The sequence below is a fragment of the Xenopus tropicalis genome, chromosome 1 (genome assembly GCF_000004195.4).
Source record: "Xenopus tropicalis strain Nigerian chromosome 1, UCB_Xtro_10.0, whole genome shotgun sequence".
Taxonomy (NCBI): domain Eukaryota; kingdom Metazoa; phylum Chordata; class Amphibia; order Anura; family Pipidae; genus Xenopus; species Xenopus tropicalis.
In genome coordinates, this window is record NC_030677.2 from 200,600,134 (window position 1) to 200,626,786 (window position 26,653).

Sequence of the window (26,653 nt, forward strand, 5' to 3'; positions counted from 1 at the left end):
CATTTGCGAATTGTTTTCAAAATTTGCTGCAGAAAATATTGTTGCGCATCAAGTTGCGTAAAAATGGGCGTGGCTGCGTAGAAATGATTGCGTCACAAATGGGCACGGTCATGTAAAAAAAAGACACGGACGTCAAAAAACCCGCAAGCGTCATAAAAAAATCACACAACAAGCGTATTTTGCTCGTTTTTTGTTCATTTTTTTGCGGTTTTGCGAATTGTATGGTGAAGCGAAACAGTTTCGCTCATTACTATTTTTGACGTGAGGGACAATTCTTTTTGATGCGCGACACAATTCGTTTGGACACGAGACAATTCTTTTGATGATAGACAATTCTTTTTGACTTGTGACAATTCTTTTTCGCCCATCACTAACTACCAGTGATGTTGCCCAGGGCAACCAATAAGCAATTAGATTTCAACAGTTAGAAAACCAAAGCATCTGATTGGCTGCTATGATCAACATCACCGGTGATGTTTTACTCGACTTTTTACACAGCATGATAAATATACCCCTAGGAATCATAAATGATGGTGAAAACCAACCACTCGATGGCAAAACATACAATGAACACTGGGGCATTGAGAGATGAGAGGATAATACTATATAACAGCAGTTCAATATTGTTGCTGTATAAATGCCAGATTCCTGCGTAAGATTTGAGATGTCTACAGTGAAAAATGATCAAAAACGCTTCTACCTTGTTAATGTCAGAATGCTTCGCTCCCTCTTCCATAATTAGGAAAAATAGAATTTGTTTAAAATGCAGCGTAAAAATACAAAAAAGTTTACATGGAATGTTCTAAAAAAAAAAACAAAAAACTAACTGTACAACATTATACGCTAATTCCATATTTACAATTAAATTTTTTAGTTTGTTTTGTTTTTTAGAAATCTAAGTTTTTTTTTTTATTTTTCTACCAAATATTTTTGTGCATTAAAAAATAGATATAATACTGATATTTTGTACATAACTGTCTCAAACATAAGCTAGGATTTACGCTAAAACTGGTAAACCATTGTGAAATTTCTAATTTGGAACATAAAATTGGGAAAGAATATTTTAAAAATGAGTGATCAGTACAGGTATGGGACCCATTATCCAAAATGCTTGCAACCAATTGTATTCCGGATAAGGGGGAATCATTTAAACATGTAATAAACCCAATAGGGCTGTTCTGCCCCAATAAGGGGTAATTATATCGTAGTTGGGATCAAGTACAGGTACTGTTTTATTATTACAGAGAAAAGGGAATCATTTAACCATGAAATAAACCCAATAGGGCTGTTCTGCCCCAATAAGGGGTAATTATATCTTAGTTGGGATCAAGTACAGGTACTGTTTTATTATTACAGAGAAAAGGGAATCATTTAACCATGAAATAAACCCAATAGGGCTGTTCTGCCCCCAATAAGGGGTAATTATATCTTAGTTGGGATCAAGTACAGGTACTGTTTTATTATTACAGAGAAAAGGGAATCATTTAACCATTAAATAAACCCAATAGGGCTGTTCTGCCCCCAATAAGGGGTAATTATATCTTAGTTGGGATCAAGTACAGGTACTGTTTTATTATTACAGAGAAAAGGGAATCATTTAACCATGAAATAAACCCAATAGGGCTGTTCTGCCCCCAATAAGGGGTAATTATATCTTAGTTGGGATCAAGTACAGGTATTGTTTTATTATTACAGAGAAAAGGGAATCATTTAACCATTAAATAAACCCAATAGGGCTGTTCTGCCCCCAATAAGGATTAATTATATCTTATTATTGGACCCCTTATCCAGAAACCCATAATCCAGAAAGTTCTGAATTACGGAAAGTCCATTTTGATGCGACTGTGCCCAATTTGACGCAAGAGACTTTTTGGACGCGGAACAAAAAAATTTGGCACAACAAATTTTTCTGCTGCACATTTTCACGGAAGTTTCCTGAAACAATTCACCAATGGCGAAATGCGGAAATTCGTTGCGAATCCATGCCTGGTGAAAAAATTCGCTCATCACTAATAAAAACGTACCTTGTACTTAATCCCAACTAAGATATAATTACCCCTTATTGGGGGCAGAACAGCCCTATTGGGTTTATTTCATGGTTAAATGATTCCCTTTTCTCTGTAATAATAAAACAGTACCTGTACTTGATCCCAACTAAGATATAATTACCCCTTATTGGGGGCAGAACAGCCCTATTGGGTTTATTTCATGGTTAAATGATTCCCTTTTCTCTGTAATAATAAAACAGTACCTGTACTTAATCCCAACTAAGAAATAATTAATTCTTATTGGAGGAAAAACAATCCTATTGGGTTTATTCAATATGTAAACAATTTTTATCAGACTTAAGGTATGGAGATCCGAATTACAGAAAGACCCCTTATCCGGAAAAACCCCAGGTCCCGAGCATTCTGGATAACAGGTCCCGTACCTGTACTGTTTTATTATTTCGAAGAAAAAGGAAATCAGTTTTAAAATTCTAAATGATTTGATTACAATGGAGTCTATGGGAGACAGGCTTTCCGTAATTCGGAGCTTTCTGGATAACGGGTTCCATACCTGTAATTTGTTTGTATAATTTGAACAGTACCAGTAGCAATATTCTTGTAGGAAATGTAAGCATTTTACACAGACTTTTCTGAAGCCTTATCACCAGAATAAAATCAGAATGTCATATAAAAACTGACCTATTTACTTTAGTGACCTATTCTTTAAAAAAAAAAGCATTTCTCATCCAACGATCAAATACTACAGACGCGAACGGTAAGAAGAATGACTATATAATGCAATTTCAATATTAAATAACATCTAGACACTATAAATCTCATGATAGATTGTGCAGCAGAACTAAAAAATCATTCTAAGGTAAAGCATTTACATTTCCACAGGATTACAGTCAATGCCTGTGTTCACTCAAGCTTGACCCTGAAACATACAGCCGATCTGTCATGCCGCAGGTTAAGCCGTATCAAGATTGAGCAAACCAGAAAAATTCAACAAGATGGACAGATTCATTTGCATCAATGCTTCATTGTGTTTGCTTTCAGCTCGCCAGAGTCAACATGAACTCTTCAGTGTACTTTGGCAAAAACAGGTATTTTTAACCCATCGACCTCGAGAATTCATAGCAGAAATAAGATACGTGAATGGTATATTCCGTGCAGAGGCTTTGGGTTTAATGGCCCGGCGTGCTCGTTTTAACTCTTCCGCACAACGTCTACTGTATGGGAGTGAATACAACCCGTACTGCTGCCAGTACCTGCCAAGGTTGCGCACTATCAAATCAAAATTGCGCGGTTGCATTCCAACAACCTTTCCTTCTGCAAAAATTTTCAGTGTCGAAAAAAATAATTTCAGTGTTAACTATGTGTGCCAATTTGGGTTTGTTTTTCCTATGAAGCTCTGGACAAACATGTTGAAAAGGAACATTATTTTTTTTTTAAAAAAGTGCCTATCTTTGTCCGACACACATCGCCCAATGATTTCTACGCACAGATCGTAATAACCTTGTCAAACCGTGCCCGTTTTTCACAAGATGAAAGGCCACATGGCATAATGCAATTAATCGATCATTCCTGAGTTTCTGAAAACAATATGAGAATGGAAATAAGATTCTACTGCCTTAAAAAATAGCTTCTGCAAGAACCCCATCACACGTAATGATGTCTTTGGTTGCTTCTTCCTAAAGATTTTTGTTTGTTTTCTATTCTTTATGCCGCAGAAAAATGAGATCTTATGGAATCTTCCCGAAGCTGTCGGTGTTTCCCTAGGTTGCAGTCGTCCTGCTGATTTCGTCTTTCGATAGTTATTCTGTATTTCTTTCTGCAACGGGAGGAATGTCAATGGTGAGATGGTCAAGTGTCACTTTTTGCTACTAGAGGAGATTTTTCCATATGTTTTTGTAAATAAAAACTGCATTAAATAACCCAATGATAATATCTGTGTTGAAGGAGAGTCAATTTAGCCTGGACTTCAGGTGACTGGGTTTTAAATAGGATAAGGGTTTGCACACAGAAAACACAAGCACAGTGGTAGTATTAAAAAAAAATCCTTTCTATAATATGCAGAAGATTTAACAGCAAACAATTTTAATTACAAAATTACAGAAAATAACACATAAAATGATAAGATAATACATACCACAAAATGTGCATAGGCAAAAAAGAGACACGCATGATAGCGGATACACTTGCCAAAGATGAGAATTACCCCAACGTTTCAGCAAAGAGCCTTTCTCTAGGGGAATCGAGAACGTTGGGGTGTGCAAACCCTTATCCTATTTAAAATTACTGCTTTCGGTACCCTATACAGTTTTGGGTTTTTTTGCACCAAACACCTATGTTGCTTTTTTTGTATGTGAAGTGAGTGGCCTCCATTTATTTATATTTACTTTAGGTGACTGGGTCACAGAAATAACATATGAGGCTAGAGAATGTCTTCGGTTTCATAGAAGGGTTTGAGAAGAACCCTAAATCGGAGTGAAACTCCCCCTACTAAACAGATTCTGGGTCTTCAGTCTTGTGAAATGAAAGCCCAACCTTGTAATACATATAATTACATATATATAAAATGGTCATTCTCTTACAGTTCCAAAGATATCTATGATAGCAACTAAGCATTCACCATAAAGTTTCATGCAACCTCCTTTGGTTTTGAGCCCATTAGGGGACCATTTTCATAGTTGAGAACCACTGCACCAAATATTGTTTTGGGATGGATTCGGGGTTCATCCGAACCCAAAAAGCTGGGTTTGGTGCATCCCTAACTGCCAGGCATGCTGGACAATACAGTGATAACAGTCCCAGCATTTTATATCTAATCAATCACAACAGTATATATTTAGGAAAGGAAATCACATTTTATATTTCACTGATAGGTCCTGACATAGTATACAAATAACAGCAATTGATTCAGTGAAAATAAAACCACATTTTAATGGCTCAAAAATTCATTCAAAACATAATGCAAAACAAATTCAGATATATACTATACCAAACAGTGACAAGGTGCATCCTAGTGCCTCTCCTAACGCGTTTCGCACTGAGTGCTTCATCAGAGGAGGTGTGGTGTGTTGATGTCACATCCCTTTTATACCCATCCACATCTACCCTATACATTGTACAGGGTATTGCATTGAGCATATATTATAACAATATTTTAAAATATACACATTCCAGGGTTAAACAGTGCCCTGTATTCAGCATAAATTATACAGAGTCACATAAAAACCTCGTAGACATTGCAAATTTTCAAAATTCTTCTTAATCAAAAACTTTTTAACCATTATAATGGATATTATGGCCACTGTGTTAGAACATCACACCCAACATATAAAAATACAGTGAAGTTTTAAAGTGCAAATTAGTGCAAATCGATTAAAACCAGCTAAAAACTCTTTCTTTTTGTTCATTCGCTTTATCTTATATTCAGACCCCGACCAGTTACTCATAAGTCACTTTTCAAACCCAGAAGAATTGCCTTTAAGATCATTTGGTGCTATTTAGTGCTATAGGTTGCAACCCATATTTCTCCTACACAAATTATTTCCAGGATGACACTAAAAATGGTTTTAATTCAAATTTTGTATTCATCCCTTTTGGTATTACAGTGTTTAATGTAAATATCCACTTAGATTCTAACCGCAACAGCTTAGTAACCAGGTTTCCTTCACTTCTTTCATTTATTTTATCAATGCCAAACATTTGAAACTGCATCTGCTTGCCTTCATGTGAATATTTAAAATGTTTATATAAAGGGTTATCATCATCCTTATTTTTCAGTCCTCGCAGATGTTCTCCTAACCTTGTTCTTAGCTGTCTGATAGTCCGTCCCACATATATAGAACCACATTCACATTGTAGGCAGTAGATAACATACTGTGTTTGACATGATATATAAGTATCTATACTAAATTCTTTATCATTATTTTTACTGAAAAATGTTTTTTTATTACCAGTATATTTACAGGCTTTACAACCTTTGCATGGAAAGAAACCTTTTACATTACCTAACCAACATGTCACTTTCCTATCGTTATTTCTCTTCAATTTATTTGGGGCTATAAATCCCGCTATCGATTTTGCTTTTCTACTTATAACACCTGGTCTCATATTCAGCTTTTTTAACACTGGATCCACCTGTAAAATATTCCAGTTTCTTTTAATAACTTTAGTTATTTGTTTATATTGCACCCCAAAATCTAGAATGCACCTGATCTCTTCAACTTTTGTAGTTTTGGAGGTTTCCATTTTACTTTTTTTACCTCTATTTTTGTTACTATTTGCTATTAGGTCACCTACTTTGTGTAACGCTATTTGCAGATCATTTTTATTATATCCTCTCTCTTCGAGCCTCTCACACTCTTGTCTCGCTTGTTCTTTAAATATTTTATAATTAGTGAAATTTCTATAAAGTCTCACCAACTGTGCATATGGTATTGACTTTACAGTATGCTCTGGATGGAAGGAATCCCTTCTCAAAATTGTATTGCCTGCAACTAGTTTCCTAAATAGTTTTGTATTAAGTTTTTAGCTGGTTTTAATCGATTTGCACTAATTTGCACTTTAAAACTTCACTGTATTTTTATATGTTGGGTGTGATGTTCTAACACAGTGGCCATAATATCCATTATAATGGTTAAAAAGTTTTTGATTAAGAAGAATTTTGAAAATTTGCAATGTCTACGAGGTTTTTATGTGACTCTGTATAATTTATGCTGAATACAGGGCAATTTTAAACCCTGGAATGTGTATATTTTAAAATATTGTTATAATATATGCTCAATGCAATACCCTGTACAATGTATAGGGTAGATGTGGATGGGTATAAAAGGGATGTGACATCAACACACCACACCTCCTCTGATGAAGCACTCTGTGCGAAACGCGTTAGGAGAGGCACTAGGATGCACCTTGTCACTGTTTGGTATAGTATATATCTGAATTTGTTTTGCATTATGTTTTGAATGAATTTTTGAGCCATTAAAATGTGGTTTTATTTTCACTGAATCAATTGCTGTTACCAGCATTTTATATCTACTGTGAAATATTCATAAATGACCCCCCTGGTTCCCAAAGACAGGAAGTGTATCATGGCAAGACAAAACCATAAGTATTAAGGCTTTTTTATAACATACCTGAAAAAGTAGAATGCCATTAAGAGTCCAGTTCCTAAAAAGGCTCCAACAACGATGCCTGTAACTGCGGATTCTCCAAGGCCACCTGCTTGAGAAATGTGACAAGAAATAGCTATGATAAGTCATAGAACTTATAAGTAAAATCAACAGTTGTTTTGTTAAGGTTTATCATTTGATCATTTGTAGGGTGCACAGAATCCAGGATTCGGCCAAAATTCAGCCTTTTTCAGCAGTATTCGGCTGAACCCATGCTCCTGGCCGAACCAAATCCTTATTCTTTAAATCACGTGACCTTTTTTAAACACAGAAGATGAAAATATTTTGTGGTTCTCTTTAGTCCTTCCTTCTCCTAATTTAATTTTAGATTCGGTTCGGTATTCAGCCAAATCTTTCAAGAAGGATTCAGGCTTCAGCCTTATCCCAAAATAGTGGATTCGGTACATCCCTAATCATTTGTAATTTACGTCCAATAATTTCATAGTTCCAAAAGACAAAGCATGTCCAGGTCACACAGGTCCATCCCAGTAAATGAATATTTATCTCCATATCATTAGAGAGAACAATATCTCAAAGACAAAAAACAGATCTTTAGTCAAACTTGGACTAATTCTGAAACTTTTTTTGGGGGGGGGTTGTTAAAACATGCTCTGTGGTCCTGTCCAAGATTCTGCCTTGTATACATTGTAGGGATCTCATCCAGACCCTCCTGTAAGTTATAAAATTGTTAGGTTTATACACATATATTATGGGGTTCATTCAAAACCACTTATTATGGGGTTCACGAGAAACCACATTTTACTGAAAACCGATATGCGCTCAAATAGTTTCCCGGAAGGAAATGAGTCTGCCTTAACCCCATCATGACTATAGATAATTGAGGTTACATACTTGGACTATAATTAAGCACAATAACATTAAACATCAGTTACTTTAGCTTCATATGGTAGTGAAATGATTTTTTAAGGCTGTTTAGTATATACACCAATAAACGGCCAATAAATATTGTTGCTATGTAAAGCACAAGAACTAAATGCTTCTATACGGATCTTATGTTTTGCGTTCTACAACAGTAAAGCCAAGTAAAGCCAAAATTCAATATACTTTTCTATTTTAATCCTTTTTAATAATATCACTTTTCATGAAGTTTAATGACTTTAGCTTTTTTGAATCATTTCAAATGTAATACGTTCAAAGTTTGCTCATTCAAAATTCCAAATTAGATTTTTTTGATAAATGAATCGCAATCCCATCTCAAGATTTTTTTCATTACCAGGGGGCTCATTTATCAAAGTACGATCACTTCCGAATACAAAAAAATCATATTTTTTTTACGTTTTCGTACTGTGCGTATTTTTTGCGACTTTTTCGTCAATTTGCGCAACCATTTCGTACTTTGTGACAAAAAACGCAACAATTTGTGTGACAAAATTGTATTTGTTGCGCCGAGTAGGAAAGTTTTGGATTCATTCAAGCTTCGGTATCATGACTTTCCTTGGGCCAGGTTGGAACCTCCTACGGGAGGTTTACAAAATCATGCACAGAAGGATCAAAGTCAGAAAGGTTTTCCCACCATTTACGATCACTCAGATACGGAAATTTTGTGACTTTCGGATCGCCAATACGATATTATCGTGATTAATGCGATTTTTCCGTAAGCACTTTCGTGATATTTGCGATCATCAGAAATGATCGTATCTAATCCGAATTTTACCCATGTCGGGATTCAAACTCGTACTTTGATGAATCAGCCCCTATATGTAGTAATTACGGATTAAAAAAGCAATAAAAAAATTGGAGATGCACCGAATCCAGGATTCGGTACAGTATTCGGCCAGGACTTGGCCTTTTTTGTCAGGGTTCAGATTTGGCCGAATCCACAGTTCTGGCCAAACCAAATCCTAAAAATCACGTGAGGTGGAACGAAGGTGGAACATTTTTTTCCGATATTTAACCCTTACAAATTAGGTCTGGTAATCGCCCGAATTCCTGACAGTGGATTTGGGGGTTCGGTTGAACCCAAAAAATGCATATTGCTTGTTATTTTGATACAATGGGCGATTTAGACATCGGAATCCACCATTGGCTAAAAGCAAGCAATCATCCTGCTACTTTCCACGTCTGTGCGGTGAGTGGAGGGCACTATTTCATGAGCGGACATGGAAGCTTTCACATTAACCAATCTACTAATATGTATATAATGTGGTTTTCTGTACAGAACGCTGTACAGATGTGGGGAAAAAACAAAACTTTTAAATGGAAACAGATTTCACTATCTACATTAAATAATAAGGTAGCCTCGGCTTCACTCTGCCTTCCTATGTGATTGAGAAAATAACGATGAAGAAGAAGTACGGATTTTCTGCAAACAGAGGCTTCGATTTTAATTAAAGGTAAATGGCTTTGGAAAGAGTGGACAAGTGGGTGTGAAATTTCCTTTATTAATTTTTTTTTTTTTTGCAGAGGGGAATGTCTCCCTTGCCAAAAATAGCACTGGAAATGAAACTTACAATCTGTGCTTTTGGCAGATGGGATTATTGTTACCAGACCTCCATGGAATTGAACGAGTTCTTGGCGGCTTAAAAGAATGAAAAGATTGCAGGGTGACCATCGCAATCCTTTTATACATCCAGTAAATACAGCTGGGTACTCCAACGTTCCACTCCTTTTTTGTGTGCAGCTCATTCATTTACATAAGACAGAGGCTCCAGTCGAAGAGGATCAAAGCCCTTTGGCATGTCACACATATTTATAGGCTTACTCAGCCCGTCAGACATATTGACCAGGGGTCTGTGCAAATTTGAGACCCCATGTGTCTGATTATATATTGGTTAATCAATAGTTTATACTCATTGGGGCACATTTACTAATCCACGAACGTCCGAAAAGCGTCCAAATGCGTTTTTTCCGTAATGATCAGTATTTTTGCGTTTTTTTTCGTCGCCGTCGCGACTTTTCCACAAATTGTCGCGACTTTTTCGTCGCCGTCATGACTTTTTCGCGAATTGTCGTCGTCGCGAAAAAATCGGATTGGTTTTTCTGTCGTTTACAATTGCTCAATAAATCAGCGACGTAAAAGTCGCGCACAATACGATAAAGTCATGACGGCGACGAAAAAATCGCGCAAAATACGAAAAAAAACACAACGGCGACGAAAAAGCCGCACAATTTTCGTTTCCAAACCGATTTTTTCCCATTCGGAATTCGGATTCCTGGATTAGTAAATGTGCCCCATTAGTTCTACTATTATATAGCCATTAGTTCTACTGTTCTAGATTAAATAACTGGAGCTAGTGACATCCAACCAAAAAGGGCAGGTATTTTTTTCATTAAGTTGTTCCTTGACTTTAGCTTTCACCCTCTTCTTTATAGAATTGTTTAATAGTAAAGAAATACACCTTGTGCAATGGATTTACGTGGATGTTTTGGGGACATGTACAGTCCACTTCCCACCAAAGGCTCTACAACCGACTGAAGTACCCATTTCCACTGCTTCAATATACCACAAATAAGATGAAATGAGGAAAACCTCCAAGGGTCGTTAGTTGTTCCCATTTTGCATTCTTTATAAAAAGCCACTAAGAACTCCCAATCTATATTTTGTTGACTGAGGTATGGGGAGATCAACAAGACTTTCCCAAGACTACAGGGGCAGGCCACATGATTTCCATGAATCACATTCCATTGTCTTGTTCATATGGAAGATCATTTTTGATGGGAATTAGCCAGAGGGAAATTATTCACAATTACCACTTTCTGGTCTTTGCAGAGAATGTGGTCATAGTACTCCACAAGTTCTCCTGGTTGTCCACCCAATCTCACCCTACTTGCCAAAATGACATCCTAAAAAAAGCAAACTGAATCTGATAGGGTAACAATGGCAACTTAAGCCTCATGAGTGGCCCCAGAATGACTTTTATTATTGTTCAGGCTGACTAAAAATCATTAATCCCAATTAATCCTAATTAGAAAGAAAGTAATTGAATGTGGTGGACATGTGTCTTTTTTTCAACCTAACAATATGTTACAATGCAATATTTTGCATCAGTTGAAAAACACATTTAGCATTAACATCGTCTCTTCTTCCACTTTCAAATCAGTTAAAACCATTTCTAGGGGGAAAGCAATTACAAAGTTGTTCTACTTACATGACTTACAAGGAGTTGTACTTGGATGTTCTACAATTCTTTCGTTTATTAGTAGCCTTCCAGGCCCCCAAGGCGGCTTTACGTTTGGCCGAATTTCAAAATGTCCTTGGATTCCATAGTAATCGCCAATAACCTGCACAATAAAAGTGTCATAATCAGAAAGCATTCACTGCAATTCTTCTTTCATTTCTATAGAGGGTCCTGATGCATAAATAATTATAAAATCAAGTTAAAAGGAATCGTATGTGCTAATCGATAGCCCAGAATGGCGGATAGGTGGTGCACAGGCACCATGTGTAACACCGCGAGATTTGCAGCTTCTGCTTGTAGCTGGATACATCTGTGTTTCATGGATTACTATAGGGCTTATTATTTATTATTATTTTAGCAAGTTACAAGTAACATTTAGTAATCTCCTTGGGTGTCATTGGACTTTGGAGACTCCCTTTTGGCTCTTGCAGAAACCATTTGCAACCTAATAGAAGTAAACATTTTCCTAGCAGTCTGAATCTAATTTTACACCCAAAAATTATGAGACAGTTGTTTGCAACCCTGCCCTGCAGGCAGAGGAATTGCAGGTCTCTTCTGTGCTTCAATTCAGAGTAAAGAGTCCTAAGTTCACCCCATGAACACATTGCTGCCTAAGTTCATCAGCTCTGTATTCATGGGGACTTCTTCCTTCCATATGCATGTCAGATTCGCTATTGTACTTCTTTCCAGGGTCACAGTTAATTCCCCCTACAGTGTCCCTTCTGGTTTAGAGTATCACGGAATTGAGAGACCCTAACAGAATGCACTAGTATAGAGTACCTGCACATTTTATAAGCTCCTAGGATGCGACTGTTTAGCCATGTTTTATTATCTTGCCTGTAGACTGAAGCAGGGAGCACTAAAGCAACTGCCAGCCTTGTATACTGTAACTATAGGTCTAATGTATCCAATATAAATAAATCTAAAGCAACTGGACTTGTTAAGTAATCATTGAAGACGTTTCACTACTCATCCGAGCAGCTTCTTCAGTTGAACTGAAGAAGCTGCTCGGATGAGTAGTGAAACATCTTCAGTGATTACTTAACAAGTCCAGTTGCTTTAGATTTATTTATATTGGATATACCATGACCTGGATGAATGAAAATCTTCATAGTCATACAGGTCCAATGGTTTTTACTGTATACATTGCTAGCACAGTAAACAATCACAGTCTAATATTAATGTCTTAGGAGCAGTGAGCTAAAGAAACTCTTTGGTATAACAGGCCAATGTTTCACCACTGAACCAGTTCTTCTTCTACAATGTATAACGCTATGTAGTTTGTACTCATATTAAACTTAACTTGTCATTGTAAATACTAATGGGTTTATCAAAAATCTAAATCCCTACCTGTACATTTAGAGAATTTACTTGCTCAAGGCAATAAAAAAAAAGTCTCAAACAACAACCAGTAGGTGTCCCCACAAATTCATCCTTCAGCTCAGATATTTATTATAGACCGTTTAAAAGAATTCTTGAGTTTCAAAACAGCAGCAGCAGTCTTTAAAATCCCAGCTTGCATGTATCATTTGGCACAACAAAGTGTCCAGGGAAACAACTATATATATATAGCATTATATATATATATGTATAGCATTAAAAATAAATAATGTTCTAGATATCTGTAAAAGTGAAACTGGATCATTTACGAAGACCCTCATGTTGGCAAGCACAGGGCCTTGATGCTCTCTGCACTCCCTTACTTACTAGTCTATATGATGTGCAGGTTTGTATGTGGGTAGGGGGCACAAATGGGGATGCCTAAGTGCCTTCCACAGGCCGTCCCTCATGAATAAAACACTGATAAATGCAGGTAGCACTGTATTCATAGGGCAGCTAAAGGTTCTCCGAGGAAGGCAGGGTGCAAAATGCAAAAACACGGTGGACTGTGCCTGATTTTTTGCACTTTTCACCAACCCTTCATGTTGTAAATGACCCCTGAAATCCAGTGAATGCAACTTATAGCAATAAAAGTTCCAACAGAAGTACTCAGCACACAGTCTATACATCATTCTTTGAGTTGAATTTCACACAGCCATGACAGTATGTCAACAGCATTCATCACCACTTCTATAAGACAGCTCCGTCCTTCCATTCCAATTATTCAGCTACAGCTGGAAACAGACGGCGACCAATATAATTTCTTTATGGTCAATTATTCCCCTTTAGTACGAGTTGCAGTTACCGTGGCCCAAAGGATTTACGTAAAGAGACGTGGCCTTACCTCCTGTGTACCCGTTTCTTTGTCCGTCATGGCAATCACAGAGAAGTCCCCGTATCTGTCTCCGTTGGCATCGATAGACACCTGCCCGGCAATGCCTGCACCCATGGCATGCAAGGAATTAGAGAATTCATTAGTTAAAATAGCTCCCGCTCCAAGTAAAATAAAACAGTGAGTCGACAGATTTTTACAGGCCACTACAACAGGAAATCTCATCAGGCTCCAACATTTTTGTTGGCATTCCAAAAGAAATTGTAATTTCATCTTAGTGTCTGCATTCCTCAAATCTGAACATTGCTCCGCTTTTTTTTTTTTTTGCTTAAAGTATGTGACCTCTGTAATAGGGATATGACAGGAACCGTATAGGACGTTTGAAATACAGAGTGCAAATATACAATTGCAGAAAATGTGCGTGATACTATGGTGGCACGCAGCTGCAAAAACAACGTATTAGAGAACATGCACTGTTACTTTATACCTTACTGAATGTAACCTTTATATTAACTTTGCTAATGCAATTTGCAATTGGTCTTCATTATTTATAACCTTTTATTCATGATATTGAATTTGGATTGCTATCTGGTTGCCAGGCATCAGTGCACCTAGCAACCTAGCAGCAACTTGGAAATCAATATGGGAGATGAACAGGCAAGAGCCTAAAACGGAAGATAGGCAATACAAAATCAGATTAAAGATAACACTGATAGTTGATCTAAATTTTTGTTGCTAGGGTCAGTGACCCTAATTTTTGGAATTAGAATAGGCCTATCTGTAAAAGCTTATATATAAGTTTATATAATCATTTATATTTTTTGGGGGGTACCACAACATAATGTTATTATCTTTAAAGGAGAACTAGCCTAATATGAATATGGGTAGAAATGATGTATTTTATATACAGATATGGGACTTGTTATCCAGAATGCTCTTCACTGCTAAAGGCCTGTGCTTACTTTGCCAAAACTTAAGGTTTGACATTTCTATCCTAATTATTTGTTGAGCTTTAGATCTCCCTTAAATTAGATTTATTTATTCAAGACATATAATAAGTAATAGGATTTAATATAGGATTTAGGAAGCAACATGGGCAAAGATTTATGTGTCCAGTATCCCACAGCAACCAATCAGCCATTACTGTAGAATGTATTAGAAAAGCTGCTCCTGCCTGGTCCCATGATATTCCCAGGTTGGGTTTTTATTTGTCCGGCCTTCTCAGGAACCTTGGGCTACTGGTCTGTTCAATATATACATAACAATGATTTAAGCATAGAAGGAATGTTTGGCTTGTTAATCATAAATACCCACATATCATAAGATTTCTTCTTCCCACCAGCATTTCAGACTATTAACTGTAAGTAGTTCTCTTGTAACTAGGCTTCTGGCTACCTTCCCACTTGCTTCTGAAGCCAATTGCCACAGTCTACTAAATAATCATTTAAACATTAATTGAACCCGATAGAATTGTTCTGCCCCCAATAAGGGGTAATTATATCTTAGTTGGGATCAAGTACAGGTACTGTTTTATTATTACAGAGAAAAGGGAATCATTTAACCATGAAATAAACCCAATAGGACTGTTCTGCCCCCAATAAGGGGTAATTATATCTTAGTTGGGATCAAGTACAGGTACTGTTTTATTATTACAGAGAAAAGGGAATCATTTAATCATTAAATAAACCCAATAGGGCTGTTCTGCCCCCAATAAGGGGTAATTATATCTTAGTTGGGATCAAGTACAGGTACTGTTTTATTATTACAGAGAAAAGGGAATCATTTAACCATTAAATAAACCCAATAGGGCTGTTCTGCCCCCAATAAGGGGTAATTATATCTTAGTTGGGATCAAGTACAGGTACTGTTTTATTATTACAGAGAAAAGGGAATCATTTAACCATGAAATAAACCCAATAGGGCTGTTCTGCCCCAATAAGGGGTAATTATATCTTAGTTGGGATCAAGTACAGGCACTGTTTTATTATTACAGAGAAAAGGGAATCATTTAACCATTAAATAAACCCAATAGGGCTGTTCTGCCCCCAATAAGGGGTAATTATATCTTAGTTGGGATCAAGTACAGGTACTGTTTTATTATTACAGAGAAAAGGGAATCATTTAACCATGAAATAAACCCAATAGGGCTGTTCTGCCCCCAATAAGGGGTAATTATATCTTAGTTGGGATCAAATACAGGTACTGTTTTATTATTACAGAGAGAAAGTTAATTTTTTTTTTTTTTTTTTAAATGAATTACTGGATTAAAGTGGAGTCTATGGGGAATAGACTTCCCATAATTCAGAGCTTTCTGGGTGACAGGCTTCCGAATAACGGATCCTATACCTGTACCATGTTGCTTGTTTGAAAACAAAACACAGAAACCCAGTTTCAGGTTCAGTTTTACAGTTATTCATATTTTTAATTCCGTATGTTTATTTTCAGGCACTCTGCTACAGATACTTCTGACTTTTAAAATTGCAGACTAGTTGCTAGGATAATTTAACTCTGAAGCCTAAAGTCAAGCATTCAACAAACACTATATATAAGAACTATATTTAATATAGAGGTGATTTACCAATATTTAACTTAGCTCAAATATTACTGTTTGCTAGAGGGAAAAGAGAGCTTTCTACTAATACTTTGGGTATTTTGGGCAGCAGAGGGCACCATTAGAGCTTGGAATTCCTGTTCCCTCTATGAGTAAATAAAAAGGGCAGATAAATAAGGTCCCCTGTGTAGAACAGAATATGTTTTGCAGTACCAGTATTAGAAAGAGAATGGAAACCCTAATTACTTATAGGAAACAGCTTTGCTTTAAAACTATCAAATTAAATGCTTAAATTACAGGGAACACAGCGTCATTTTGAAAGTAAATCGTGCAAAGAATCCATACGATTTCTACCCAGTTCCATTGTGGGTTTGTTTCCTGAAGGCCAGTCGTGGCACAGACAATTGATCATGGGACTAATTTATAAACACTGGGCAGCAGCCCATAACAACCAACCAGGGATTAGCTTTTTATGAGACAGACAATGAAAGCAAACACCTGATTGGCTGCCATAGGTAACTGCCCAGGAGCAAATTTGCCCATTGTTAATACAGTAAGTGCCATCCTGTAATTCAGAAAAACATGTTGAGGGCCAGATATTAATTTAATACAGTAACATAAAGGTTACTAGGAGCCTAGGCCATCCAGCACAGTCATATTGCAGGGTATCTAGTCCTTCTTGGGCCACTGTGCTTCATCAACTCCATGTTGTGGTACTGGAAAAGTATATGGGAGGCAGGTCCCAAAGAAGTCAGCATTGACTGCCAAGAGCCGGGGGGCTTTGTTGGATAAGGCTGCTGTGTGCGTTGCCCCAATATCTCCAATAATATGACTTCTTGGGACACTGCTTCATCAACTCCATGTTGTGGTACTGGAGAAGTATATGGGAGGCAGGTCCCAAAGAAGTCAGCATTGACTGCCAAGAGCCGGGGAGCTTTGTTGGATAAGGCTGCTGTGTGCGTTGCCCCAATATCTCCAATAATACGACTTTTTACAGCATTTTAATCAGGGTTTAAACCTTGTTAAAAGCAATTAGCCCCTCCCAGGGCCTTGAGCCCAGAGGACTGAATAGTAAGTAGGGAAAAACTGTGGCCCTTGTCACTTCTAGGTCAACTGGTGGACTCACTAGCAGACTGCAATCCAATGGGATCACACACCAGTGTGTTGAAACTCCTAGCTTTCCCATATATCACTCTATATGTGTCCTGCTTACATTCTATTTTGTACATAGTTAAATGCTTTAATTTGATATTGTTAGCCATTTTCAGCCTAACCTCACCCCACAAAAAAAATGAAGACATTGTCATTGAGACAAATATAACTGATTACTAGATCAAGGCCAGCCTGGTGTATACTTCAGTATCAGTGCAATAAACCTAAAAATCCATTCAAGCTCCTTATCTGCAAAAAAAAATGCATTGCTCCCTCTGCCATAGGCTCTTTTCATTAAACACAATAGCTCCATAAAAATGGACAATACAGGGGTCCAACTAATCCTCATTTGTTTAAAAACCAGAGATTACATGAAAGGTTCTTCTCCAGTGATGTCGCTGCATTCTAAGATAAGCACGTGCCTACTGCGACACTAACAGGGATGGCAAAATGGCGGCTATGAAAACACTCCCTGGCAGTTGGTATTTTATCAGCCCCTGCTTTAAACAATAACACATTTTTCTATGGAAAAGATAAGAAGCCATCCAATAAGGAAAAACCCAATGTGCTTTGTTTATTGCCCTAAACGGAATGAGAGCATTTCTCCCTGGGCTACTGTTATCCTTGGCTCCTTCCTATGTATTCTACTGCAACACTTCATGGGGATCATTTGTTACAGTGAAGTAAAGTGCAAAAGTACCCCGTGCCTACAGCTGAACTTATTCACAGATGTTATTATTGTCCGTTATTTATTGCACCAACATATTCCATAACCTCTGCAGACCCTATTCTCTATTCATATCAGTTCCTGCTAATAACTGAAGTTCCCTGCCACATTGGCACACTATTGTTCATTTTATCATTTGACCTTCCAGAGTATTTATGGAGTGTGTGAGTAAGTAAATTGTCCACACATCCTTTGGTGACACATTTTGTCTAGTGGCCGGCCCATACAGGGCACTCTGTATGAAATTTAATGGTGTAAAGAACCACTGCACCATTTGCTTAACAGAAAATGTTTAGTACCCTGCTTCAGAAAATGAACAGATTGCATTATAATCTAAATAGAGCCAAATGTTTGGCCAAAGTGTCCAAATTTCAAAGCACCCAGTGACTGGAGTCAGATGGTGACAATCTGGAAAGCTACTGAGGCAGTTTATTGCCAATAGATTAGCCACTTTAGTGCAAGCTAGAACTATATTTATTCTGTAGAATGCTTTACCATACCTGGGTAAACAGCCACAGAAGCTACCTCTGTTAGTTTAAAATTGCAGCTGCCATTTTAGCTTGGTCTGATGTCACTTCCGTGCCTGCATCTGTGTTTTAGGCTCAGATTACAGCAGAGAAGAGAGGGGAGGAGGAGAAGGGAGGTGGAGAGAGGAGCAAACTGGACAGACTTGTGCCATGCCCTGAAGGGTTTTTTTGAGAGAAGGAAGTCTGACACAGAATGTATACAGAATAGAAGGAAAGAAATGTGGTGTTTCTTTTCACGGAGGACTCAGAGCAATGTTTCTGTAAATGTTTATAGATGTATTCACATAGACCTTTCTGAGTTCTGAGTTTACCCCAACACTTTATAACTGGATCTCTTGTGTATGTTATGCCAGCCTGTAGACTTCCCAGTTATTTGATTTTAATTGATGTGGCCAGGAATCAATCCAACTGGCCAACTAAATGATTTGTGCATTTTAATTGGTTCTGTGACTATGGCTAAAAATTCCTTTTATCACCATCCTGGTGTTCATCCTACTATAGAGCATACATACTGAATGTATTGTACCTTCATATGTTCTGTTCCACATCTGTTGTACTAGTTTTTCGCCATCCTTTTTGCTGAAGCCGTTCTTCAGGAGCTCGTGCAACGCGAGAGCGTAGAGAATAATTGCATCATGAAATCCTTCAACAAACATGTTCACCTGGAATAGAAGGGGAGGGGAAGCAATTATTAAGAATTTTAGACAAGTTCCCCATCTTTGAAAAGACCGAGTCTTAGGTGAGATCCAAAAATCTGTCTATATGTTCTTTAGCTGGATTATTCATAGGTCCCTGGAATTTGCTGAGTTTCAGGATATCTTGACAAGATCATACATGAATCATTCATTAGACTAATCGCTCTGACCCACTCCTGTTGCAAAAAATGTGTTTAAAATGCTTTCAAAGCATTGTCATAGGCAACTGAATAGTAGGATAGTCGTAATGGAAAAGATAAAAATGGACACATTACCATGGAAGGCCATTTTTACTGTATCTTGGAGCACCTTGATTGATGCTTCCCAAGGATGTTTCCTTGACTGTTACAAAGAATATTATTTTATCTGACCCCAAAACCCATAGGAAGAGGGTTGCTGGTCACTGCACCATTTTAGGTCACAGTCTAGAGCAGTCTATGGACCTTTTGACTGTAGAAACATAACCAGGGCAGATATATTAAAGCTGGAGACATTTTACACATTCTGAAGTGAGGCACCTTGAGGAGGGTCCCCAGTTGGAAAAGATCGCTTTACCTTCAAAATAATAGTGGGTGAGACAAAGACAAGAAGAAGTCTCCCTTTTTATGAATCTGTCCCTAAGTCTTACCCATCTACTTACCCCTGGTCTGCATATGTCTCACCCCATTAACCAAGGGCTGTCACCATGGTCATGCAATGTCCAAACATACATTAATGTGGCCTTGTAATATCACAGACCAGACATTGTTCTTTAATGACAAAATATATGAATTCACAGTGGCTCAGCAGGTAGAACTTCCAGTTATGGGGTCCTGAGTTTGCTTCCCGCCGGGGCACAACTTGAAAAGGAGTTTGTATGTTCTCCCTGTGTCTATGTGTATTTTCTCCTATACTCCAAAAACATACAGGCAGATTAATTGGCTCCTGCTGTGAATGGGAGGGGAGCCTTAGATCGTAAGCTCCAGTGGGGCAGAGAATGGTGAAGCTCTGAATATTTCGGTACTTTTTTGTTGCATAGCATTAGCTATATTAACTGTATTGTTACGGTTTAGTTAAATGTTTAGCACCGAGTATCCCTAACCGCATTATAGTTCTGGTCTGCTGGTTCTGGATCCTGCTGAAAACACTATTCCTAGACAAGTATTTAACAGTCTACTCAGCCCTATAACATGTTCTCCTGTTCCCTCAGGACAATACCTTCCCATCCACTATTTACAGTATCAGTACAGCAAAGGTTGAGTTAAACAGTCCAATAAAGCACCAGTCTGCTGCTTCTAAACTAAGTCAACACTGTGGATAAAATGGCCAAATAACTACGATCAATAACACTTACGATGTGTACATAAGTATTAAACGAATACAGATAGAGCTGATATTTAAAGTATCACCTGGACCAGGGGACCTGCCCTTGTGTTGAACAGTTTTATAGCTGCTCCCAGTTTAAACCACCCCCCTTATGCCACACTTTCCCATGTTCAGAGGGGAAGCAGCCGAAACTTCAGCTTGAGTCTTCCATTAAAGTAGCAGCTAACAAATAGCAAGTTGGCCGCACCAGAATCAAAACAACTCAAACTATATTTCAAAAAAAGAAAGGTAACAGTGATACAATGCTGGGCATCCCCACTGGTTTCCCTTTTGCTACAATGGAAATGGCACAAGTTGTCTTTTTTTTTTTGAGTAAAAACACCAATGTGCAAATTTTAGGGGTGATCATTGTAAGCTGTGGAATACAGTATTTGCCGTGATTCCAAGAGTGGTCAACTGAGAGTGTCCTGTTGTAAATCTACAGGGGTCACTTACAAATGCCCTTGCAGCAAGTCCAGGAGAGCTAAATGGTACAAAGCATACCTTGTACAGGCCATTCAAGTTGGCATTGTGGCAGGGGCAGTTTTCCATTCTGCACTTTGCCCTTTTGGCATGGGGAGAAGAGCCAAGTGGCTGCGGGCACAATGTAGCCCTGTCCTGTCTGCCTGCCATAGGCATGGGCAATTGAATAATATATGGATCAGTTATGGGACAGAATTTTTGCATGGCTTTCTCACAGAGAGGGCATTTTTGTTAGTACAGTTTGATCCTAATATCATTGTTTGGTAAATTCAATAAAACATTTCCCCTTTTTTCATGGTTTAGGACACACAGAGCTACTAGTAGCAGTTGCTTATCGTGGCTACTAAAACAGACAATGCTGATCATTCACTGATAATTGTCTCTACATGTGTTTTAGCAGAGGCAATTCTCAGTATTGTCTATGGCAGGGGGTTTTCTGGCGTTTAGTAGCCGTCAAAAAGTAGTTGTTGCTATTAGCTCTGTGTGTCTTCACCCTTAGGCACTGGGTGTCAGAGTTTTATTCAAGTCTACAGACAATTCAGTTTCCAATAGCAAAGCAATTCATATTGTTATATCCGCTCAGGGTCGGACTGGGGGTTGCAGGGCCCACCGGGGCTCTACAGGGGCCCAGTAGTTGCCCCCGCCGGCCACGTCCCCTAAACCCCCCCCCCCGCAGGGTCCCCCACCCGACGTCCTCCCCTGAGCGCACATAAATTTAATGCGTCAGGGGAGAAAACGGTCAGGCAGAGGGAGCACTGGCAAGGGTTGGGTCTGGGCTGTCGGGGCCCACTGGGATTTTTCCCGGTGTCCTGGCGGCCCAGTCCGACCCTGTATCCACTCATACTAATAACATATGTACAGGGCCAAATTGATGTTGTGGAGCCCCTTGGACTACTCACTAGCTCTTCACCTGGCACCCTGCCACTTAAGGTTATGTTTGCCTATAATACACTGTGCAAATATCTACAAAAACAAGACTTCTAAAGCAACACACATCTTAACCAATGAGAATGAAGGATGTATTTTGACATAATGTCTGCAAAAACACAACTGCCCTGCTGGCTTTCTTCATCCCATTTCAGCCCAATAGGTTTAAAGTGAGACTTTCAGTGATGATTGCAATCAAGCACAGGGCTACATCATTTGCAGCAGTATTTTCCCACGGCCCTAATTGGACTCTCATTAGCCAAATATTGCATTTAAACATGCGACTGTGCATTGTTCTCTCACACAAGCTTCCCTTTCAGAAAGCGAGTTAATGTGCGGCTAATGTTGGTGATTTCGGCTAATGGCTACAAACTATTTTGTGTGTTTGTATTCAAGAATGCAGAAAATGTCACATTGTTCCAGTTCTTGGAATGCTATTTAGTAAATAACGCCAGAGCTCCCTGTATTACTACATGTGACAATCACCATCGTTGTAGAAGATTCCGCTTTAATATCTACTCTACGACAGCCAATGTGCCCTTTAATAGAACCTCTCACTCCCATGGGGTCCGACTGCATACACAGCACAAGCCATACATTTAATAGTGTGTGTAACATTCTTCATTAAGGCAAACTAAACCTTATTTTTAATCAAAAATCTGTAGTTTTTGTAGGCAGCTCTGTGCTGCCTGTACTCTCAGGCATAATAACTATAATAGCATGTAATATATATTATATGAAAGGAATAAAACAATGGAGGAGTGAAACTAAAATCAACCCCCTCTCTTTGACCAGTGACGTTCCAGGGGAGGGACAAGCCTATTATCAAATGGGTATATTGCACCTTCAATATGGCCACTAAGGGGCATGTTTACTAAGACTGGAGATAAACATCACCAGTGATGTTGCACGTAGCAACCAGTCGGATCTTTGCTTTTGATTTCTAACTTGTAGGTGACTGTTCAAATCTTATTGCTGATTGGATGCTATGGGCAACATCACTGGTGATATTTATCTCCAATCTTATTAAACACACCCCCTAAGTCACAACTTGAGGATGTCCAAAATAGAGAATACTGTTCATGGGCTGTTAATTAAACTGGTCAGATGTATGAATATATAGAATATAGAGGCAGGGGCCCATTCACTAAAGTCTGAATTTTTTGGGCTTATAATCAGGATATGGAAAAAATTCAGAATAACTACGATGATTTCTGATGTTCTAAAATGTCACGAAAATATCGTAATTGCCTTCCGAATGTCACAAAATTTTCGAATCCGAACGTTCATAAACGGCTCGAACGCCTTTCTGGCTTTGAAACCTTCAATGTATGATTTTGGAAGCCTTCCATAGGGCTCAATGGCACTCTGCAGATCCAACCCGGCCCAAGGAAAGTCTCCCATAGGGCTCAATGGCACTCTGCAGCTCCAACCCGGCCCAAGGAAAGTCTCCCATAGGGCTCAATGGCACTCTGCAGCTCCAACCCGGCCCAAGGAAAGTCTCCCATAGGGCTCAATGGCACTCTGCAGCTCCAACCCGGCCCAAGGAAAGTCTCCCATAGGGCTCAGTGGCACTCTGCAGCTCCAACCCGACCCAAGGAAAGTCTCCCATAGGGCTCAATGGCACTCTGCAGCTCCAACCCGGCCCAAGGAAAGTCTCCCATAGGGCTCAATGGCACTCTGCAGCTCCAACCCGGCCCAAGGAAAGTCTCCCATAGGGCTCAATGGCACTCTGCAGCTCCAACCCGGCCCGAGGAAAGTCTCCCATAGGGCTCAATGGCACTCTGCAGCTCCAACCCGGCCCGAGGAAAGTCTCCCATAGGGCTCAATGGCACTCTGCAGCTCCAACCTGGCCCGAGGAAAGTCTCCCATAGGGCTCAATGGCACTCTGCAGCTCCAACCCGGCCCAAGGAAAGTCTCCCATAGGGCTCAATGGCACTCTGCAGCTCCAACCCGGCCCAAGGAAAGTCTCCCATAGGGCTCAATGGCACTCTGCAGCTCCAACCCGGCCCAAGGAAAGCCTCCCATAGGGCTCAATGGCACTCTGCAGCTCCAACCCGGCCCAAGGAAAGACTCCCATAGGGCTCAATGGCACTCTGCAGCTCCAACCCGGCCCAAGGAAAGCCTCCCATAGGGCTCAATGGCACTCTGCAGCTCCAACCCGGCCCAAGGAAAGTCTCCCATAGGGCTCAATGGCACTCTGCAGCTCCAACCCGGCCCAAGGAAAGACTCCCATAGGAATCAATGGCACTCTGCAGCTCCAACCCGGCCCAAGGAAAGTCTCCCATAGGGCTCAATGGCACTCTGCAGCTCCAACCCGGCCCAAAGAAAGTCTCCCATAGGGCTCAATGGCACTCTGCAGCTCCAACCCGGCCCAAGGAAAGTCTCCCATAGGGCTCAATGGCACTCTGCAGCTCCAACCCGGCCCAAGGAAAGTCTCCCATAGGGCTCAATGGCACTCTGCAGCTCCAACCCGGCCCAAGGAAAGTCTCCCATAGGGCTCAATGGCACTCTGCAGCTCCAACCCGGCCCAAGGAAAGTCTCCCATAGGGCTCAATGGCACTCTGCAGCTCCAACCCGGCCCAAGGAAAGTCTCCCATAGGGCTCAATGGCACTCTGCAGCTCCAACCTGGCCAAAAGATAGTCATGATACCGAAGCTTGAATGAATTCTGAAATGTTCGTAGTCTTTGCGAAAAGTATGACTTTTTCGTGGAACTTAACAAAAACCACGGAAAAGTCATGGAATTTTAACGAACTTATCATGGACATTCTGAAATGTTCGAAAAGTTAGAAAAAATATAATTTTATCCCATAAATACTTAATCGAGGTTTTGTAAATGGGCCCCCTAGTCTAACAAGCAAAGTATCAACTAACTAGTAGTTAGCCAATGTCATTACTGGAAACTCTAGGAATCCCCAATCAACTCAAAACACTTAAGCACATAAAATAATGTTAATAATAGGCTTTAAACTTGGTATCTTGTTGAACGGAGAAGCTTTATCCAAGTCTTATTTGCCCCTTATGATAGGCAAAAGTTTACATTTAATAAAAACCCAGCTCCAGCTGTGGGAATGCATTTAAGGCCTTGGTACGTATGAGACTCCTTATTACCAGCACAGTTTAATAAGATAATAGATTGCTACTGCCATGCGTGCATATTTGGCAACAAAATCTCATTAAAATTACTCACTGATAAATCGAATGAAACCACACCACACACAGCAAATATTTGCCTTGGCCGGGGGCCAGGGAGCAGCGCAAGATAAGGAGGGAATATGCTCTGTTCCTAATATTTTTACGACCTTGTCAACAGCCAAACATTCTGCAGTTCAGTTCCAGCAACAAGTATGCGCTTCGGCTTTAAACAGTTTATATTAACCAGCTGTTAATTGCACTCATTCATTCTATCTGTACCCAGGCAATGGAAGCCAACTGCCCATTGGTTACGTTTCTCATGCTATGGTCAGTTTGTGATAGGGATGCACCAAACCCACTTTTTTGGGTTCGGCTGAATCCCCCCCCCCCACCCTCCCCGACGGTTTCGGCCGAAACCGAAACCTTCAAAAAATCCGGGATTCGGTTCATCCCTAGCTATTTATGTGTGCTTCATTCTACAAAATGCTAATGTGAGTGTGGCCTTAGTCTTACCAAACTGTAATATATATATATCAGTAAATACTGCCCTTTTACATCCTTTCCCTTGAGCCGCCATTTAGTGATGGGCTGTGTGCTCCCTCAGAGATCAGCTGACAGGAAGTGATGCAGCTCTAACTGTAACAGGAAGTAGTGTGGGAGTAAAAGGCAGAACTCTGCCCATTCATTGGCTGATGGGGCCTAGCATGTATGTGTGCCTTGGCTTGTTTGTGTGCACTGTGAATCCTATGATCCCAGGGGGCGGCCCTTAGTACTTACTATTTTCTATTTAGGATTACCCAATGGCACATATAACTTAAAAGTATATTTTTATGAAAATGGTTTATTTACATGAAGCAGAGCTTTATATATGAGCTGTTTATGCAATATATTTTTATGGAGACCTACATTGTTTGGGGGTATAGTTTTCCTTTAATGATAAATGTTCATGAATTTATTTGAAACTATCATTGTTTTTGAGGCCTATGGTAGTTCTGTTTCTGGAAATGATCCTCCAAGAGGGGTGTAGAATTGACTGCAAGGATAAAGCACGATAAATTACATACCATCATGGTAGGGGGTTAATTAGCCTTGAGCAGTGATCCCCAACCAGTGGCTCAGGGGCAACATGTTGCTCCCCAACCCCTTGGATGTTGCTCTCACTGCCCCCAAACCAGGGAGTTATTTTTGAATTCCTGACTTGGGGGCAAGTTTTGGTTGAATAAAAACAAGATTTCCTACCAAATAAAGCCCCCTGTAAGTTGAGAGTCTGCATAGAGGCCCCTAATAGCCAATCTTAGCCCTTATTTGGCTCCTCCATGAACTTTTATGGTGCTTGTGTTGCTCCCCAAGTCTTTTTACATTTGACTGTGGCTCACAAGAAAGAAAGGTTGGGGACCCCTAGCCTTGAGGATGAGCTGAGGTATCAAATTGGGCTGATACATCATTTTCCGTCTTGGTCTTTCCTTCGTTCCAGCTTTTTAGGCAAACTATTAACACTCTAATCTTTCATTCTGACATGCTTGAACTCCTTATATTTGTTATGATGAGTTATCTAGCTATGGAATTCAGTAGGATATTCTCTATTTAC

At 39.4% G+C, this 26,653-nt stretch overlaps 1 protein-coding gene across 4 annotated transcripts in view; it reads right to left on the reverse strand.

Annotated features, from left to right (window-relative positions):
• Positions 1–2,763: 2,763 nt before the first annotated feature.
• The window catches only part of npr3 (natriuretic peptide receptor 3), a 59,464-nt gene continuing 35,574 nt past the window's right edge, over positions 2,764–26,653 (reverse strand). Inside the window, exons 4-8 of one of the 4 annotated variants that reach the window (XM_004910421.4) lie at positions 19,006–19,141; positions 13,535–13,629; positions 11,290–11,413; positions 7,136–7,220; positions 2,764–3,822 (exon numbers count right to left, since the gene is read on the reverse strand). In XM_004910421.4, the coding sequence (XP_004910478.1) occupies positions 3,711–3,822; positions 7,136–7,220; positions 11,290–11,413; positions 13,535–13,629; positions 19,006–19,141 (552 nt within the window). In that variant the 3' untranslated portion in view covers positions 2,764–3,710. Of the gene's footprint in view, positions 3,823–7,135; positions 7,224–11,280; positions 11,414–13,534; positions 13,630–19,005; positions 19,142–26,653 lie in introns of all 4 variants that reach the window. The other 3 variants (XM_004910420.4, XM_004910419.4, XM_002936681.5) reach the window with 3 other exon arrangements.